General features: G+C 34.1%; 1 protein-coding gene across 2 annotated transcripts; it reads left to right on the top strand.

The window, feature by feature from the left end:
- The first annotated feature begins 1,434 nt into the window (after positions 1 to 1,434).
- ASB17 (ankyrin repeat and SOCS box containing 17) lies at positions 1,435 to 18,653 on the top strand. 2 transcript variants are annotated; one of them, XM_027624680.1, is made up of 4 exons: positions 1,435 to 1,705; positions 1,850 to 1,939; positions 16,566 to 16,845; positions 18,366 to 18,649. In XM_027624680.1, the coding sequence occupies exons 1-4, from the start codon at positions 1,539 to 1,541 to the stop codon at positions 18,570 to 18,572; spliced, it is 744 nt and encodes a 247-aa protein (XP_027480481.1). In that variant the 5' UTR covers positions 1,435 to 1,538; the 3' UTR covers positions 18,573 to 18,649. The 2 variants fall into 2 exon arrangements, with proteins under 2 accessions (XP_027480481.1, XP_027480478.1); XM_027624677.1 differs by having other exon boundaries at positions 1,435 to 1,939; positions 18,366 to 18,653.
- Positions 18,654 to 19,943: the final 1,290 nt, after the last annotated feature.

The raw sequence follows: 19,943 nt of genomic DNA, 5'->3' as shown, positions 1-19,943 counted from the left end.
CAATAAAAAATTAAAATAAAAAGTCTGGCACCATCCTGTCTGTGTTCAAATGCCAACTTTACCACTTACTAGACATATCATCTTGGGCAAGTCACTTAGGCTCTGCGTCTTAACTTCCTTATCTGTGAAGTGAAGTTGTTATAAGGATTAAAGGAGTTAATAGATAAGTACTTAAAACAGTGCCTGGTATATAGTAAGTAGTACATAATAGTTAACTATTATTATAAATGGTCATACAAAGGTACCTATTATATGCTGTTATATAAATATAATGGAGTTCATAGAACCAGTTATGTATAATATTATTCCATTTGTATAAAAAGAACAAAGTATATAATATCTATTTATATACATAAGCACAAAAATATTTGAAAGACTATACATAAAACTGTTAACACGATTATCTCGGCAAGGATTTTCACTGGTTCTATAATGTTGCCATTTTTATGACCCTTATGTAAGAAATCAATAAAAATAGTTCACTTTAAAAATGTATTTTTTTTGAAGTGGAGAAAATAAAAAGAGAAAGAAATTAGTGGAAATTAACAAAACTCCTGGTTTTCAGAAAGATGACAATAGTTATTAGTTTTTCCTGCTATCCTGGGAAAATAGAGCTTAGAGCTTATAGAGAACTAAATTCACTATAGTGAAAGTAAATTGTAATAAACCCAAAGCTATAATTTCCCTTTACTAAAGAGACATTATTTTCTGTGATTTCAAGAAAAATATTCAAAAGGAAAAAGAAAACATTTAAGTACCTTTAAAATTGCTAATAAATACACTTAAGGTTATTAAATGTAACAGAAAGGTGGCTGACTACTAAACAACCATATTTCCCCTTTATTTTACTGGGGCAAGGATGCCACATCAAGCCTTAAACACCTTTGATGTCCAAACTGTATATGTTTTGCCTAATTTATAGAGGAATAAGGTCTATAAAATTCTAAATTCTAAAGCAAAGTTTCCAAATGTTGTTTAATATGGAATGGCAGCTTTTCTGAGAATGAATACAATGACTTTTGGCAGGTCATAAACTTTCTAAGTCTCAGTCTCCTCAGCTATAAAGTAGGGAAAATATCTTATGAGGTTTAAGTGAGAACATGCAGTACTCATGCAGAACATGACAGCCTAAAAGGAATCACCAACCAGGTTATTAATATTATTTTGTCTAATATATTATAGACTGTGTTTTCAGTACTTCACGAAAATACATTCTGCCTTGAGCTGAAGTTTTAGACTTAAAAATATTAGCTCTTAGCTGTTACACATGCCATTTATGTCCAATACATGTCTCTCAAATGTCACCAGTTACATATACTATCCCAAATTTCTGACCTATGCTGATGACAGATCACCATCTATTGTGATGTCACCCAGTACTTTATGGTAATATTTCATATGATATTTTTTCTGGCTACAGTTTAAAAGGGCACTTCCTGTCTATGGAGTAAAGCCTACCATGTTATCAAAATATCTAACTGAAGGAGTGCAGTATGACTTCCTGTGATTTTATTTCTATATTGTTGCCTTAAATAGCAATGAGTAAATCTTCTAAATTATGCCGAAAGACTTCTTGTCCAAGAAGCAATATATTCTGCAATCTCATTGACAAAATTGTTAAACGACCATCCTTGCAGTTTTTGGGTCAGTGGGGATATCACTGTTATGAACCTAGGATTTATAGAACCCTGGCAAAAATTCTGAGGTATGTCGACTTGGATGGGTTTGACATACTACTTTCAGATTATATTGCATTTGTGGAAAAATCAGGATACCGTTTTGAACTAAATTTTAATTTTGAATTTACTGAAATATGTGTGAATACAATTCTGTACTGGGTTTTCGCCAGAAAAGGTAATCCTGACTTTGTGGAACTGCTTCTCAAGAAGACAAAGGACTATGTTCAAGACAGAAGTTGTAACCTGGCACTGATTTGGAGGTAATAATCTCATGTTTTCACCATAAGAGGAGAAAATTTCTCTTTAGGAGATTGTATTACTTCTTTTTTTCTAAAATCAACACACATAGTGGCTACATATGGATGAGGAATCCTGACTTGATTGCTCATTCATTTGTTCACTCCTTCATTATTTATTCAATAAATGCTCCCTTATACATACATTATTATTGCCAATAAATTTCTAGAAGTTCCGCTCTATAAAGTTTACATGTTAGTGCGCAAGGTAATGGCATGTTCAACAACTTAGATTTCTCTAAATAGACAAAGACATTATTTTGGGTAATACCGTGATCTCTTCTTGAAAATACTGATAATATATATCTGTAGTGCATATATAGTAAAATGACTTTCAAAGTATAATGCAGAATATACACACATATTCACTTAGTAATAGTTATTAAACATAATAATTCCCTTTTTGTATGACTCCAAATTCTCCAAGATTGAACACAATGAAGTCAAATATCTGATTCTGTTATAGAACCAAATTTTCACATAGTCTGAAATGCCAAACTAAATAATGAATACTACTGAGGATCTTATAGAATAAAATATTCAATGTGACCTCTTTGTAAAGTCTATAATATAGATTCTAAAGTTACTTAGTTTGCAGTAACTAACTCACTCTACAGTTTTGGGTACCAGCTTGATTAGAACTAATGTGCATCACTCATTCAACAAATTACTTATATACCACCTTACTATGTATAAGGCACTATACCAGCTAGGCACAATGATAGAAGCAAGAATGCAGTAAAAAACAAGACAGATAAGATCAGTTAAAGACTAAACCAATTTAGATTCTGCCTGAAGCAGTTATCCTCTTGATTGTGTATCACTGTGATATTGGAGAACCACTAGATTGCTTTCCTTAATGATCACCCAAGTACATGAACTAGCTGCGGTCTGGGATATCAGTAAATAAAACCCCCAAATAGCACCTTTTGGTTGTTTTAAGGACAATTATATCTGTAACTATCGCAAAGAGCAGCAGCTTCTGAGTGTCACTACCTGGACTAAGTAACGCTTATGTTGTAGGCCCAAGGAAAAGAAAAATGGAGTAAAACAGAGGAAGAGAAGATAAATGTAAAAAATTTTTAAATGGGAAGCAAAAGGGGAAAACTGAAAGGAGAGGAAGGAAAATGAAATAAAGAGAAACACACAGTGGGATATGATACAGTGCCATTAACAACTGTCTTAAGTGACAGTTTTAAAATCGAGAAATTTTGACTTAGATACATCCACAAGGGAAAATACATTACTAGCCAATTCTATGTACCATGACATCATCTGGATCTTGCAGAATCATAGAATTTTATTTAGATTCAGATGGGATCTATGAATTCATTAGCAAACTTCCACCTGGGGCAGCAACCCTATGTTGAACATCCCTGGCTGATGATCATATGGTCTCTGCTTGAACAACTCTAGTAGTAGTTAACTATTTCATGAGGTAAACCATTCCTTCGCCCAGGGACCCTTCTGTTTCCCAGCTATACCTGTTCTGTCTCCCAGGACTTTAAATATTATGTGTATGCCAGTTACTCCCCACTTTCTCTCCAGCCCTGACCTTTCTTCCTCTGAGCTCCAGATTCCTTCTATATAAAGTTGTCTACTCAACATCTCCACAAAGCATCTCAAACTTAACAGAAATAAAACAGAATATTAATCTAACTCACTCTCTCCCTGTCAATCTGTTCCTTCCCCTGAATTCCCTATCTGACTAATGGCCCCTTTTGTTCTATCCTGTTGCTCAAGACAGAAATCCAGGATTTATTCTTGATTCTTCTCTTTCGTTTATCAACACATTAGCAAGTCCTTTTGACTATGTCTTTACAACATATCCCAATTACACTTTTTGTTCCCTCCATTCTAACCCAGGTGAAGCCACATTCATCTCTTGCCCTGAACAACCGCTACAGATTGCCAAAGAGTCTTTCAGCTTCCACTCTTCCCTCTCAACTCCTATAATCTATTCTTGACTCAGAAGCCTGAACAACCTTATAAAAATGTGAAATATATCACCCATGCTTAAAATCCTCCAAATCTTTTCCATTACAAGTGAAATAAAATTCAAACTCAATACCCGTTTTTTAAAAGTCCCACATGATCTGGTCTCTCACTATATCAACCAAATCCAATCTCATGTCATTCTCCCCCTTGAATACTATATTCCAGCCACCCAGACCTTTCTGTTTCTTGAACATCTTCAATTTCATTCCTACCTGAAGGTCCTGTAATGACTGTTGTCTCCAAGTGAAATAAGTCAGACTGAGAAAGACAAATATCATATGATTTCACTCAGATGTGGAATCTCAAGAACAAAATGAATAAATAGAGAAAAAGCAGAAACAGACCCATAAATAGAGAGAACAAAATGATGGTTGCTAGAGGGAAGGGGGGAAGGGGATGGGCAAAATGAGTGAAGGGGAATGGGAGATGGAAGCCTCCAGTTATGGAATGAGTAAGTCACAGGAATAAAAGGCATAGCATAGGGAAAGTAGCTAATGAATTTGTAACAGCATTGTATGGTGACAGATGGTAGCTACACTTGTGAACACAGCATAATGTATAAACTTGTTGAGTCATTGAGTTGTACACCTGAAACTAATATAACATTGTGTGTCAACTATACTCAAATTTATTTAAAAAATAATAATAATAACTGTTCCCTCTGCCTGGAAATCTCTTCACTCGGATCTTCCTATGACTAATTCCTTTTTATCAGGTGGAACACAGTATAAATGTCATCCCTTCTGGGGGCGCTTGGGTGGCTCAATCGTTAAGTGTCTGCCTTCAGCTCAGGTCATGATCCCAGGGTCCTGGGATGGAGCCCCGTGTCGGGCTCCCTGCTCTGCGGGAAGCCTTTTTCTCCCTTTCCCACTCCCCCTGCTTGTGTTCCCTCTCTCACTGTGTCTGTCTCTGTCAAATAAATAAAATCTTTAAAATAAATAAATAGATACATAAATAAATACATAAATAAATGTCATCCCTTCAGAGAGGCCTTCTCTGGTCTCATCATCTAAAGAAGTCACTCATTCACTATCATGACACTTTTAATTCTCTGCACAACATCGATCACTATATGTTCATTTGCTGTTTTTTTTTCCCATTGATTTGTTTGTTCACTATCCACTGTCATTAAAGTAAGTTCCATTAAGAGGAAAAACCCTGACTACTTCCTCAACATTTAATCCTCAGTGCCTAGAACTATGCAGATACATTGCAAGAGCTCTATCAAGATTTTGTTGAAAGAAAAAGTGAATTTTTATGCAGCTTTATTAGATTCTTCTTACTCATCATGCACTAAAATCTGTCTCCATTTCTCCAATTCTGCCCCCAGAGCTACAGAGAACAAAGTCTATTTTTTTCTCCTACATGAAAATCTCTCAAATATTTGAACACAGCTATTATATCCCCATAATGAATACCTTAAGTTTCCTAATATCTGTTGTTCTTTATTCTTACAGCAATATTTTTTGGTCACCTTCCCCAGGATACACTCCAGTATGATAATTTCCCCATTGTAATAATGGAGTGTCTAAATAGGTCCCCGGAGGAGAGGAGATAGAACAAATGAGGGAAAGGAACTTAAGTTTATTCATTTTTATAACAGACCACCAATAGTAATCTAAATGCTGTTGTATGACAAACCATAAGTGGTTAAAGAGAGATGATACCATTCAGTTAAAAAAAACAATAATCATTTATTAAGCATTTTCTCCAAACACTGTGTTATTTTGGGGGAATACAAAACCAAATAACCATATTTCCTGATTTTGGAGAGCTCACAGACTAGTAAGTGAACCATAAAAATTATAATTATACTATAAATGCAAAAATAGAAGCATGTGCAAGTAGAGAGAACAGAGAAAGAATTTAACACTATTGGGAAGGAACAGATACCTGAGAAAGCTCTCTAGAAGAGAGGATGTCTTAAATTGATTTTCAAAATATGAAAGGAGGTTTTCCCTTCCTTTAGCCCTTGAAGAAATATAATCTAGGCAGAGGCGGGATGACTAAAACCAAAGGAGATACAAACAATATGTTGCATTCAGTGATTATCAGAATTGTCTATAACAATTATTATCTAGATAATTATTCAGTTGCTAGAAAGTAAGATAGGAAATCAGGTAGTAGTGACAGATGAAGCCTAAAAGTGAAAGCCTGAAGTACTTTGTAGACCATGCTAAGGAATTTGAAATTTACACCATGAGTGATGCCTAACCAGTGAAGGTCAGATTTGTAGTATGAAAAGATTCATCAGCTCCCATTTGAAGACTAGACTGGGAAGGGAGGCTGGGACTAGAGGCAGAGAGACCAGTCAGGAGACCAGTCAGTAGCTCAAACACTCCAGGTACAGTGGCAGTTCCAGAACTTCTATAGAAAAAGGGTTATGGGAAGCAATCTTATTGAAAAGAGGTAGGTAACTGGAGAGGTTGCTTGAAGCTGAATTTGCATAGTAGGCACTCTGTGCTAACTTAGCTTCCATATGTATCTATAATAGTTTTAGGGAAAGAACTAATTCTGCTCTGCCACCATCTTCTCCAGCTTCTGGCTATTCTTTAATACCACAACTGTCCAGGTAAGACATAATGAGAACTTAAATAGCAGTAGGGGAAAGAGGAGATATTATTAAATAGAATAACAAAACACAGTGAGTGATTAGAAGCAGAGCATCAGAGAAAGACAAGAGTTAATTTCAAATTTCTAAATTTTAAGACTCATTGATGGCTGTATTAGTTTCCTCTTGTAACAAATTGTCACAAACTTAGTGGCTTAAAATGATATAAATGTATTATTTTTTCGTTCTGGAAGTCAGAAGTCCAAAATGAAGCTACTGGGCTAAAATCAAGAGGTCAGCAGGACTGGTTCTTTCTAGAAGCTCTACAGGAGAATGGGTTTCCTTGTCAGCTTATAGAGGCTTCCTGCATTCCTTGGTTCATGGCTTCTTCCTTCATCTTCAAAGCCCCGCATTATAGAGTCATAGCTCCTTCACTGACACTGATTCTATTTTTCTCTGACACATCTTATAAGGGCCCTTGTAATTACCCTGGGTCCACCTGCATAATCTCCCGTCTCAAGATCCTTACCTTAATTACATCTGCAAACTCCCTTTTGACAATTTGAGAGGCCATTATCCAGCTTACCACAATCGTCATACCACAAATCTATCAAGGTTATTATAAAGGACTTAAAAATTCAGTTTGGGACATAAGAGTTTGCATTACCTAAGGGATATCCAGGTACAGTAGATATCTAGATAGCATCATCCTTGATGTGTCTTTCTCTTACATTCCACATTTTATCTGTCAGGATATCTGTTGGTTCTACCTTCAAACAATACACAAAATCTGACCATCTCTATTGTTATTACCTTGTACTAAGTAATTTTCTTCCTCCTATCCTGTAACAAATTCTCAACAAAGGTAAGATCACATTGCTTTTCTATTCAAAATCTCCAATGGTTCCTCCATTCCATTTAGAGTAAAAGATGGAAGTCCTTTCAGTGATCTACCAGGCTCTACAGGATGTGGCATCCCATTATCTGTCCTTGTTTCCTATTCCTCCTCACCCTTTTCACTCTTTCAGCTACAATGGCTCCCTTACTCTTCCCTTACCACTCCAGAACACTCCTGCCTTAGGATCCTTAAATATCTAAATAATTAATGTCTTCATCTCCTTCCTCTTTATTCAGATGTCACCTTTCAGTAATGCCTTCTCCTATCATCCTATTTAAAATTGGAAAATGCCTTTATATATCCTCCTAGCACTTCCATACTTCCTATACTTCTCTACTTTCTCTTTTTTCTTATCAAATCTTCTAACATATTATAAAATTATTATTTTTTTTTTTGCTATGCTCATTCTGTGCTGTTTTCCCTCACTACAATGCAAGCAGCCATCTTTGTTATGTTCACTCACATATCCCAAGTGATATGTTGCTTGGCATACAGAATGCATTCAATAAATATTTGTTGAATAAATTAATAGATAGTAATTTAAGTTATGGTCATGGATGAACCTGCCTGAGAACAATAAGTCAAAAGAAAATTAGTCAAAAGGCCAAATCTTCTTTACTTAGATGTTAAGGGCAGAGAAAGAGAAACCAGTCAAAGATGGTTGAAAAGGAACAGCCAAAGAGGTAGGTGGATAACTTGGAGAAAATAGCCCTACTAAGTTAGGATAAAACATGGTTCCAAGAAACTCAACTGTCTTAAATATCAGAAATAAAATTATGGATAAGCATCTTTTAAATTTGGTGGCTAAAAACTAAAAGAGGAGTAGAAAAAATAGAAATAATTAGTATAGCTACAAAACTGAATCATTCTCTGCATGTCTATATGGAAATATCATGCCCCATTTCATAAGCATATATGACAGATTTTCAGATACAGAGGGTTCAGTTCATTAACTTCACATTGAAAAACTAATTCTTGCTGTGCTTGCCTTACTCCATCCATATAAGTACTGTTGTAATTAACTGTCAGTACAGATTAAGCAAATTTTGGTTTACAGTAACATGCTCTTTAAACATGAGGATTAATCATGTCATTTGGGTACAGATTAGACTTTTAAATCTCATTTTAAGCCTATTTGAGTTTTAGTTATGTTTTCAACATTTTTGGTCTAAAACTACTTCTAAAGGTAGTATCAATCTTAATATTTTAAAATCAGCTAATATCTCCAAATCTTACCAAGGACAACTTGTGGTATCTTTGTCCCCACAAGTCTCCTGAATTCCTATACTTAGCAATATTCTTAGTCAAATATCTTAAGAGTGAGCAAGATCAAAGGTGGTTCAAGATGGTAGTATAGGAGAATCCTGAACTGACCTCCTCCAAGGGACACAACAAATCTACATCTATATATGCAACAATTCCCTCTAAGAAAACCCCCAAAACTAGCTGAACAGATCCTCCAGAGCAAAAGATGAACAGATCGGGGAACCTGGGTGGCTCAGTTAAGCATCCAACTCTTGATTTTGGCTCAGGTCATGATCTCAGGTTTGTGAGATTGGAGCCCTGCATCAGGTTCCATGCTGAGCCTGGAGCCTGCTTATGATTCTCTCCCTCCCTCTTTCTCTGTCTCTCTCTACCCACACCCTCAAAAAAACAAATAAAAAAAAAAAAAGATGAACAGGCCACGTTAGATGGGTAGGGGAAGCAAACACATGGTCTTGCCAAAAATCCCACCCCTGGCATGCCAACCCACAAACAGGAGGAGATAGGGATCTCACAAATACAGAGCTTCTCCCTGAGAAGCAAGGGGTTTGTGTCCCACACCAGACACTCCAACCCTTGGGACCTGCACTGGAGAGATGAGCCCCCAAAACACCTGGCTTTAAAAACCAACAGAACTTACGTTCAGGAGAAATAGTGCTGTAGGAAATGGAGATTCCACTCTTAGAGGATTCACAAGCAGACACATTCACTTTGGGACCAAGTACAAAAGTAGCAGATTGAAAAGTGCCTAGACCATACGTGAAAGAGATTAATTTGCTAACCTTAAGGTATGTGCCAGAGGGGCAGAGCCTGTTAAGACTTTCCAGGAACAAAGGCACAGTGGACATCTTTTCAGCATTCTCCCTCTACTTTGCTAGTGCTGGCATAGGTAGGTACCATCTTTGCACTATCTCTCTACCTTACTGCCTACAAGAACTTACTTCATATGTAAGGACACACACAGACTGAAAGTGAAGGGATGGAAGAAGATGTTTCATGAAATGGAACCCTCCCCCCCACCGAAAAGCAAGGGTAGTTATACTTATATCAGATAAAATAGACTTTAAAGACTAATAAAAGACAAAAAAATAGGCATTATATAAAAATAAAAGGGTCAATCCAACAATAAGATATAGCATCTGTAAATATTTATGCACCCAACACAGAAGCATCTAAATATATAAAGCAAGTATTAACAGACCTAAAGGGAGAAATTGACAGCAATAAAACAAGAGAAAGAGGCTTTAATATACTACTTACATCAATGGATTGACCATTCAGGCAGAAAATCAATAAGAAAATATCAATCTCAGTTGATACATTAGACCAGATGGACTTTGTATAAATATATATATATATATGCAGAGTTATATATACATATGTATTTTGAGGATATATATATATATATATAAAACTCTGCATACAAAAACAGCAAAATATACATTCTTCTCAAGTACACATGGAATAGTCTCCAGGATAGATTATATGTTAGACCACAAAACAAGTCACAATAAATCCAAGACTGAAATCATATCAAGTATCTTTTCCAACCACAATGGTGTGACACTAGAAATAAATTATAAGAACACTGGAAAAATCATAAATATGTGGAGATTAAAAAATGTGCTACTGAACAACCAATGTGTCAATAAAGAAGTGAAAGGAGAAATCAAAAAATACCTTGAAATAAATGAAAATAGAAATACAACTTACCAAAATCAATGAGTTAAAGCAAAAGCAGTTCTAATAGGGAAGACTACAGTGATACAGGCCTACCTCAAAAAGAAAAAAAAAAAAAACTAGAAAAAGCTCAAATAAACTAACTTTACAATGGGGTGCCTGGGTGGCTCAGTCGTTAAGTGTCTGCCTTCCGCTCAGGTCATGGGATAGAGCCTCGCATCAGGCTCCCTGCTCAGACAGGAGTCTGCTTCTCCCTCCATCCCTCCCCCTGCTCCTGCTCTCTCTCTCTCCCTCTCTCTCTCTCCCTCTCAAATAAATAAATAAATAAAATCTTTAAAAAAAAACTAAATTTACACCTAAAGGAACTAGAAAAAGAAAAACAAATGAAGCTCAGTTAGTAGAAGGAAGGAAATAAGATCAGAGCAGAAATAAATGAAATACAAACTAAAAATAAAAAAGATCAATGAGACTTAAGAACTCGTTCTTTGAAAAGATAAACAAAACTGACAAACTTTTAGCTGGACTCATCAAGAAAAAGAGTCCAAATGCAAAAATCAGAAATGAAATAAAAATTACAACTAATATCAAAGAAATACAAAAGGATCATTAGAGACAATTATAAACAATTATACACCAAAAATTCAACAACCTAAAAGAAATGGATAAGTTCCCAGAAACATACAATCCTCTAAGACTGATTTGTGAAGAAACACAAAAGTCTGAATAAACCAATTACTAGTAAAGAGATTGAATCAGTAATCAAAAACTTCCCAAAAAACAAACGTCCAGGACCAGACAGCTTCACTGGTGAATTCTACCAAATATTCAAAGAAGATTTAATACCTATCCTTCTCAAACCCTTCCAAAAACTGAAAAGGAGTTAACACTTCCAAACTCATTTTACAAGGCCAGAATTACCCTAGTGAGAAAACCAGACATGGACACTGTAAAAAAATAAATAAAATTACAGGCCAATATCCTTGATGAACATGGATGCAAAAAGCCTCAACAAAATATTAGAGAGCCAAATTCAGTAATACATCAAAAGGATCATACACACCATGATCAAGTAGGATTTGTTAAAGGGATGTAAGGATGGTTCAATACCTGCAAATCAATCAACATAACACACCACATTAAAAAAATGAAGGATAAAAATTATATTATCTAATCTTAATAGATGAAGATAATGCATTTGACAAAATTCAACATCCATTTATGATAAAATCCATCAACATGATGGGTATAGATGGAAGGTACCTCAACATCATAAATACTATATATGACAAACCCACAACTAACATCATACCCACTGCTTTAAGATCAGGAACAAGACAAGGATGCCAACTCTCACCACTTTTATTCAACATAGTATTAGAAGTCCTAGACAGAGCAATTAGGCAAATAAAATATAAATTAAAATAAATTAAAAAATAAAATAAAATACATCCAAATTGGAAAAGAAAAAGTAAAACTGCCACTATATATAGGTGACATTATTTTATATATAGAAAGCCCTAAAGACTCCACCAAAATAGTTAAAATGAATAAATTCAGTAAAGTTACAAGGTATAAAATCAATATACAAAATCTGTTGTTTTTATATACTGTGAACTATCAGCAAAATAAATTAAGAATACAATCTCATTTATAATTGCATCAAAAAGAATAAAATATCTTGGGGGCCTGGGTGGCTCAGTTGGTTAAGCGACTGCCTTCGGCTCAGGTCATGATCCTGGAGTCCCAGGATCGAGTCCCACATCTGACCTTCTTCCCTCGCATGCTCTCTACCATTCTCTCTCTCTCTCAATAAATAAATATCCTTATAAAAAATAATTATTAAAAAAATAAAATACCTAGAAATAAATTTAACCAAGGAGGTGATAGCTCTGTACTCTGAAAACTCTAAGACATTGATGTAAGAAATTGAAGAAGACACAAATAAATGGAAAGATATTCTGTGTTCATGAATTAAAAAAATCATTATTAAAATGTCCATATCACCCAAAGCAATCTACAGATTCAATGCAATCTGTATCAAAATTTGAATGGCATTTTCCACAGAATTAGAACAATCCTAAAATTTGTGTTGAAACAGAAAGATATTGAAAAATGAAAGCAGTCTTGAAAAAGAAGAACAAAGCTGGAGGTGTCATGCTCCCAAATTTCAAACTATATTAAAAAGATAATAATCACAACAGTATGGCATAAAAACAGACACACAGATCAATGGAACAAATAGAGAGCCCAGAAATAAACCCATGCATATATGGTTAATTAATATTATGAAAAAAAAGACAAGAATATACAATGGGGAAAGGACAGTCTCTTCAATAAATGATGTTGGAAAAACTGGTCAGATGCAAAAGAATGAAACTAGACCACTATCGTATACCACACAAAAAAATTAACTCAAAATTGATTAAAGACGTGAATTCAAGACCGGAAACCATAAAACTCCTAGAAGAAAACATAGACAGTAAGTTCCCTGACATTGTTCTTGGCAATATTTTTTGGATCTGACTCCAAAGGCAATGACAACAAAAGCAAAAATAAACTAAAAAGCTTCGGCACAGTGAAGGAAACCATCAAAAAACTGCAAAGGCAACATATTGAATGGGAAAAAGAATATTTGCAAATGATATATCTAATAAGGGGTTAATATCCAAAACATATATAAAGAAATCATCAACTCAATAAAAACAGCCTATCAAAAAATGGGCAGAGGATCTGAATGGGCATTTTTCTCAAAAGATCTATAGATAGCTAACAGGCACATGAAAAGATGTTCAAGGGGTGCCTGGGTGGCTCAGGGTTGTGAGTTCAAGCCCCACATTTGGCTCCATGCCCAGCATAGAATCTACTTAAAAAAATTAATTAAAAAAAAATTTTTTTAAAGATTTTATTTATCCATTCATGAAAGACAGAGAGAGAGAGAGAGAGAGAGGCAGAGGGAGAAGCAGGCTCCCAAAGAGCAGGGAGCCTGACGCGGGACTTGATCCCAGGACGCTGGGATCATGACCTGAGCCGAAGGCAGACGCTTAACCATCTGAGCCACCCAGGCGCCCATAATTAAAAATTTTTAAAAAGAATGAAACTTTGCCATTTTTGACAACATGGAATGAACTTGAGGGTATTATGCTAAGTGAACTAAGTCAGACAGAGAAAGACAAATAACATGATTTCATTTATATATGGAGTCTAAAAAACAAAACAAACAAGTAAACAAAACAAAACTCATAAATACAGAGAAAAGATGGTTGCCAGAGTGAAGGGGATTGAGGGTAGGTCAAATGGGTAAGGGGGTCAAGAAGTACAAACTTCCAGTTGTCAAATAAATAACTCATGGTAATGTAATTTACAGCATTATTACTATAGTCAATAATATTTTATTGCATGTTTGAAAGGTGCTGAGAGTAGATCTTGAAAGTTCTCATCACAAGAAAAAATATTTTTCTAATTTTTTTGAGGACAGATGGTAATTAGACTTATGTTAATTGCTTCACAATGTATACAAATATTGAATCATTATGTTGCAGACCTGAAACTAATATATCAATTATACTTCAATAAAAAAGACATATCTGAAAAAAAAAGAACAAGCAAGATTAATAAATTAGATTGCCTTTGAAAAATTTAAATGATTGCACTTCACTAACAGTCTTGTTAGGTCCAAAAGCCACAAAATAAATTTAATTACATATATATTTTTTTCTGGATAATAGTAAAAAAAAATCAACAAATACTTGAGGGTCTACTCTGGACTAAGCATTATTCTGGCATTTAGGGATATTAACAGCAGGTTAAACAGACAAAAATGTTGCCCTTGTGGAGCTTAAATTTTTATTGCACATCTTGCTCACCCATTTATTTTGAAGATGAGAAAATGAAAGATTAGAGATGTTAAGTTACTCAAAATGATATGGGCTTAATAGAGGAATGTGTCATGAGAAGAGAAATTTCAGGTCATCAAAGAAGTCTTTACAAAAGAGTTTATTAGAGTCTTACATGATGAGCCAGACTTGCCAGAATTGAAAAGGGAGGAAAAGGACATATACAAATCAAAGAACTGTGAAAAAGCTGGATGCAATGGTGGTTTGGGAAAGTGAAAACCTATAAGCAGGACAGGGAATGAAGAAGGAGAAGTAGTTTAGGAGTTCAATTTGGGATATATATTGGAAGTATGTATGAAAAAGATGAGATGTCTGGGGCAATACTGATTTGGAGATTATTCCAACAGAGAATGTATATATTTATATACAGAACTTAGAAGGATATATATAGTAACACTGGCAGAGTTACAACAAAAACTCAACTTCTTAATTTCTAAGATGCTGGTCTGCACTACACCACACTATTTTTGTGTGTGTGTGTGTGAATCACAAAATCTTGGCATTTCAACACTCAATAAAGCTTTGGAGATAAACTAGTTGGTCTAGTGATTTTCAAACTGTTCCCTTTGGAGCTTCTGATAAGGGAATCACCACAGGGGAAGTTTTTAGGACTTCTAAACACACTTCAACAGAAAACATATCTAATACAAAACATTCTTTTTATATAGGTAGTTCAGGTAAAACAATCCTCCAATGTTGCTTTATGCTTGTAAATGAAACATTTACTTCTAATCTTTTTATTGATAAACACCTACTAATCCTTCAAATCTTAGCTCCAGGATAACCTAAAAACAATGGTTATTCCAGGTAGAGTTAAGTGCCTCTCCTCATTGCTTCTATAGTACACGAAGCATGTTTCTATCATAGCAATTGTCATTTTGTATTGTATTATTGAATTATTTTTCCATTTCCTTTACTAGACTATAATAAGCATCTTGATATAAAGGACTGTATCCTTCTCTCTCTGTATCTAGTACTCAGTACACTCTGGGAAAGCAAGTGTTCAATTAATTAATTAATGAGCAAATGAATACATAAATGCATAAAGACACTAAGACTCTAAGAGGCTGACTAACCAAACATCATAAAGCTAGTTAGGAGAAACCAAACCTTGAATCTAGAACCCTTAAATCTCCATTGTTTATAGCATTATACTGTGTTGCCTCCCTCATTAATTAAATATATACAATCTTAAAATTCCTCTTTTTGAATAAGGCGCTCCTCGCTCTGCACAGTTTTCCAAAACCAGTATTTATAGTTTGTATGCTGTTCTACAAAACATATTAGTATTTTATTACACCAATCAAGAGAATTCCAGAGACAAAGGATCATGAATAAAATTTCCCTTTCTTTAGTCCTAAAAGCCATTTTTATTTGGCCAAATCAAGGTTTGATAATGTAAAAACCCCTGTGGTTGGTAATACCATGTCCTATCTACATACAGAGACCAATTCATTAGCAAACACAAATATCTATTTCAATTGTAAGGACTATATAAAATTAGAAAAAAATATAATTTTCATTGCTTAAACATACAAATACCAATTCTAATTTTATTAAAGTGAAAATAAAATAAAATTAAGGTAGTTGAACTTACTCCTTTTTCATCTAATCTCCAAACTCAATTCATGACTGACAAGAAGAAAACAAACAAAAAGGTATCAAAATGGTCACATACTTTTATTCTATTAATAAAGTGAAATTTTTAAAATGCCTTTTTACTTTTTCTGTTTTAAATTTTCCAGAGCTACCTCAGTTTTATAATACCGGTTCTGACAACAATAGGATTTCTCCAGTGAGAAACATAATTGCTATTACTAAAAGTAAACTTCCCATACATTTAAATCGTTTTTGGTTTGTTTCTACAAGTGCAAAGTTTAAACGTGTAATAGGAATTTTCTTATTTTTTAACTTTCAGTTTGGTCTAGATTAATAGAATAGAAAACTCTTTTTAAGACATACATAAAGATAGGGGCCCCTGGGTAGTTCAGTTAATTTCTACCTTTGGCTCAGGTCATGATCCCAGGGTCCTGGGATCAAGCCCCATGTTGGGCTCCCTGCTCGGCAGGAAGCCTGCTTCTCCCTCTCCCACTCCCCCTTCTTCTGTTTCTGCTCTCGCTATCTCTCTGTCAAATAAATAAAATCTTAAAAAAAAAGACATACATAAAGATAAAGCTACATTAAAAGCCATTTAAGACATTTAATATTTAAGATAATACTATTATTTTCCCATTACTATTAAGACAAAGTGTTTACCACAATTCTTAATTCTGTATTCAGTGAAGCTTTTGTTTGTTTGATTCACAGAACTTTCACACCAGTATACTGTCCAAGCCCACTAAGCGGCATCACACCTCTACTCTATGTAGCTCAGACAAGACAATCTAATATCTTGAAAATACTCCTGCAATATGGAATCTTAGAAAGAGAAAAAAAACCCATCAACATTATAATAACAATATTGCTCTACCCTTCAAGAGTGAGAATAATGGTTGATCATGAATTTGTAGACATCCAGGAAGATGCCAAAACATGTTTAGTGCTATGTTCCAGAGTGCTTTCTGCCATTTCAATCAGGGAAATAGAGGTAAGCAGAATATTGTTCTTTGGGTTTGGGCTTAAATATTGATCAATTTTAAGATAAAATTGTGAGACAAGAATGAATTTTATTTTTAATCTATGAATTATACCTAGTGAAAAATTAATAATTGAGTGTAGGCTTATAAATTAAAAATAGGTAAAATCAGGGCACCTGGGTGGCTCAGTTGGTTAAGCGACTGCCTTCGGCTCAGGTCATGATCCTGGAGTCCCGGGATCGAGTCCCACATCGGGCTTCCTGCTCAGCAGGGAGTCTGCTTCTCCCTCTGACCCTCTTCCCTCTCATGCTTTCTATCTCTCATTCTCTCTCTCTCTCAAATAAATAAATAAATCTTTTAAAAAATAGGTAAAATCTAAATTATCTAAATTAAAGAAAATTAGTCCTTTATTAGTCCTTTATTGCATGATTTTGTCTTCTAAATAAATCATTTTTAAAGTTATAGTTTATTTTAGTAGTTACTAAGTAGATGTATGTTATTATTATAGTCTAATTACACAATAACCAGTGTTTAATAGGATTTCTATGTCTTAAGGACACCATAAACTAAAAATTTAATAGAATTCTTTACAGTAGAATATTTAAAATGAGTTACATTTCTCTTCACAAATATAATCACATGCCAAGAAATAAAAATATAAAGGCTTAAAATATTTGTGCAATTGAAAATATCTATCCCTCAGTTCTATGAGCAGAGACTATTTCACATACCCTAGCAACGATCCCAAGCAATGAGTTAAATGCTTGGTGCTAAGGTGCTAAAGCATATACTAGATATTTTTTGAATAGCTGAGTATTGACTAAATAATAGTATATATCATTTAAGCAAAAGTACCAAAAGTACCATATAGTCTACAGATTATAGGTTCTACTGGAGAAATATCTCAGCAATGTCTTTTCTTCTTAAATCAACTTAACATTTAGCTTCTAGAATTAAATCTTTAAAAGGGGTACCCTACTTAAAACTTAAAAATTTATCTTTTCATATAGATGGGTCTCTTATCAAGATTTCTCATGGTTTAGCAGTTTGAAATTTTATTCTACAATGTTTGGAATCACCTGGGGGAACTTCTAAGATTTATGTTGTCTGTGCCCAACGTCAGACGAATTAAATCAAAATTCCTGGAGTAAAGCCTCAGCATTTGTATATTTTAAAGTCCCCTGGATAATTCTGGTATATAGCCAAGTTGACAATACTACTCTGGAAGGAGAAGCTGATAAAACATCAGTGCGTGATCTGTCTAAAATGAAAAACAAATACAGATGCATAGTTGTAAGAAATAATGTTTTGTGTCCTTAGACATTATTTAAACTTTATATATCATTGTGAGAATAGAAGGGGAATAAAAATACTTGCCTCGGGTAAAAAAAAAAAACTGTGTAAAAAATACTATAAGGGTTGTATAAATTTAAGATCTATTTTCTGAATTTAAATACAAAATAAAAATGCTAATAATTTGGACTAACCAGTGATTAATATTACAAAATTAAAATGTTTCCCCTTTCTTCAGACGCAACTAAGTTTAGGAAGACGTCCAATTATTTCTAATTGGCTCGACTACATTCCTTCAACAAGATACAAAGATCCATGTGAACTATTACATCTTTGCAGAATAACCATCAGGGCTCAACTACTGACCAACAATATGCTCCCAAATGGAATATTTTCACTTTTAATACCGGTTCGTCTACAGAACTACCTGAATTTAGAAAGTTAATACACATCTCTGTCCTGAGTTAAGGATACTCACCATTGTATGGTTTAGAAGTTAATAAACTATTAACTTCATGCAAATTTTTATTGCATTGAATATTTCATTAGAAAATATAATTGCAGGGGCGCCTGGGTGGCACAGTCAGTTAAGTGTCCGACTCTTGGTTTCAGCTCAGGTTGTGATCTCAAGGTCATGAGATTGAGCCCCACATCAGGCTCCATGCTCAGCGGGAGTCTGCTTGAGATTCTCTCTCCCTCTCCCTCTGGCCCTCCCACTCATGTTCTCTCTCTCTCTCAAATAAAAAAGAAAATATAATTTCAATGACACTGTAAATGAATCAATTTTAAATCAATATATGACTGCCTATTACCTTTCTATACAATGGAACAAATTATATGATTTTTGTTATATTTTAGATTTACCCTTTTAATCTGCTCTTAAAAGTTGTTTTGTGTTAGAGCATTATTGTTACCTGTGGAAATTTTGGTCACATTAATGTTCTGAAACTCCTATTATTTATATGTTCTAAGCTAGTTAAATAGTATTTTATATTGTATATTCCTGTTAGCAAGTATTTATTGAGTTCTTTTGCAAATAAAATATTGTGCTTGGTGTTAAGGAATAGTCAAGGAAATTAAGATGTGATCCCTTCCTTGAGAAGCCAAAGTCACAAATAATACAAGGTGAAGAATTAGTCAACTAAAGGGTGGGAGTCAGTAGTAAGAGGACAGAAATGAATAATATTTGGAAATAATTAGCCCCAAAAAACATTATGAAGCTTTAGTGTTTTGGTGTGTGATACTTCTAAATACTAGATCAGTACTACTTTTTAAATTGAGATATAATTGACATATAACATTATGTTATTTTCTGGTATATAACATGATTCAATATATGTATATATCGCAAGATGATCACCACAATAAGTCTAGTTAACATCTATCATCATAGTTACAATTTTTTTGTGATGAGAACACTTAAAATCTCATTTCAGTCACTTTAAATATGCAACACAGAATTTTTAACTATAGTCACCATGCTGTACATTATATCCCCAGAACTTATTTATTTTATAACTGGAAATTTGTACCTGTTTATTGCCTTTACCCATTTCACTCACCCCCAAACTATATGGATTTTGATACAAAGAAAGCATAGTTTTGATCCAACATAACATCAAAATGAAAATTAAATCTGTATATTTAGTTGCAAAGAAATTTATTATCTCAAAAAAAATTTATTCTACTGTAATTTTTTATCTCTTTTCTTTTTGAGTATGTAGGGTACTAGACTTTTCTCTATATAACAAGGTGGTCAAACTGCTGTAATACACAGAAGAGAACTGGGAGACAATTTTCCACAGGTCTCTCACAT

This window comes from Zalophus californianus, chromosome 4, assembly GCF_009762305.2.
Source record: "Zalophus californianus isolate mZalCal1 chromosome 4, mZalCal1.pri.v2, whole genome shotgun sequence".
Taxonomy (NCBI): Eukaryota; Metazoa; Chordata; class Mammalia; order Carnivora; family Otariidae; genus Zalophus; species Zalophus californianus.
The sequence above is the reverse complement of the archived record's forward strand: the minus strand, read 5'-3'. Positions and strand labels throughout refer to the sequence as shown.

What these genes read in the sequence shown, in the direction of transcription:
- ASB17 (XM_027624677.1), top strand. Translation starts at nt 1,539, where the DNA reads ATGAGTAAATCTTCTAAATTATGCCGAAAGACTTCTTGTCCAAGAAGC. An exon ending in AACCTGGCACTGATTTGGAG is followed by an intron (nt 1,940 to 16,565) that starts GTAATAATCTCA and finishes TTTGATTCACAG; the next exon opens with AACTTTCACACCAGTATACT. An exon ending in TTTCAATCAGGGAAATAGAG is followed by an intron (nt 16,846 to 18,365) that starts GTAAGCAGAATA and finishes CCCTTTCTTCAG; the next exon opens with ACGCAACTAAGTTTAGGAAG.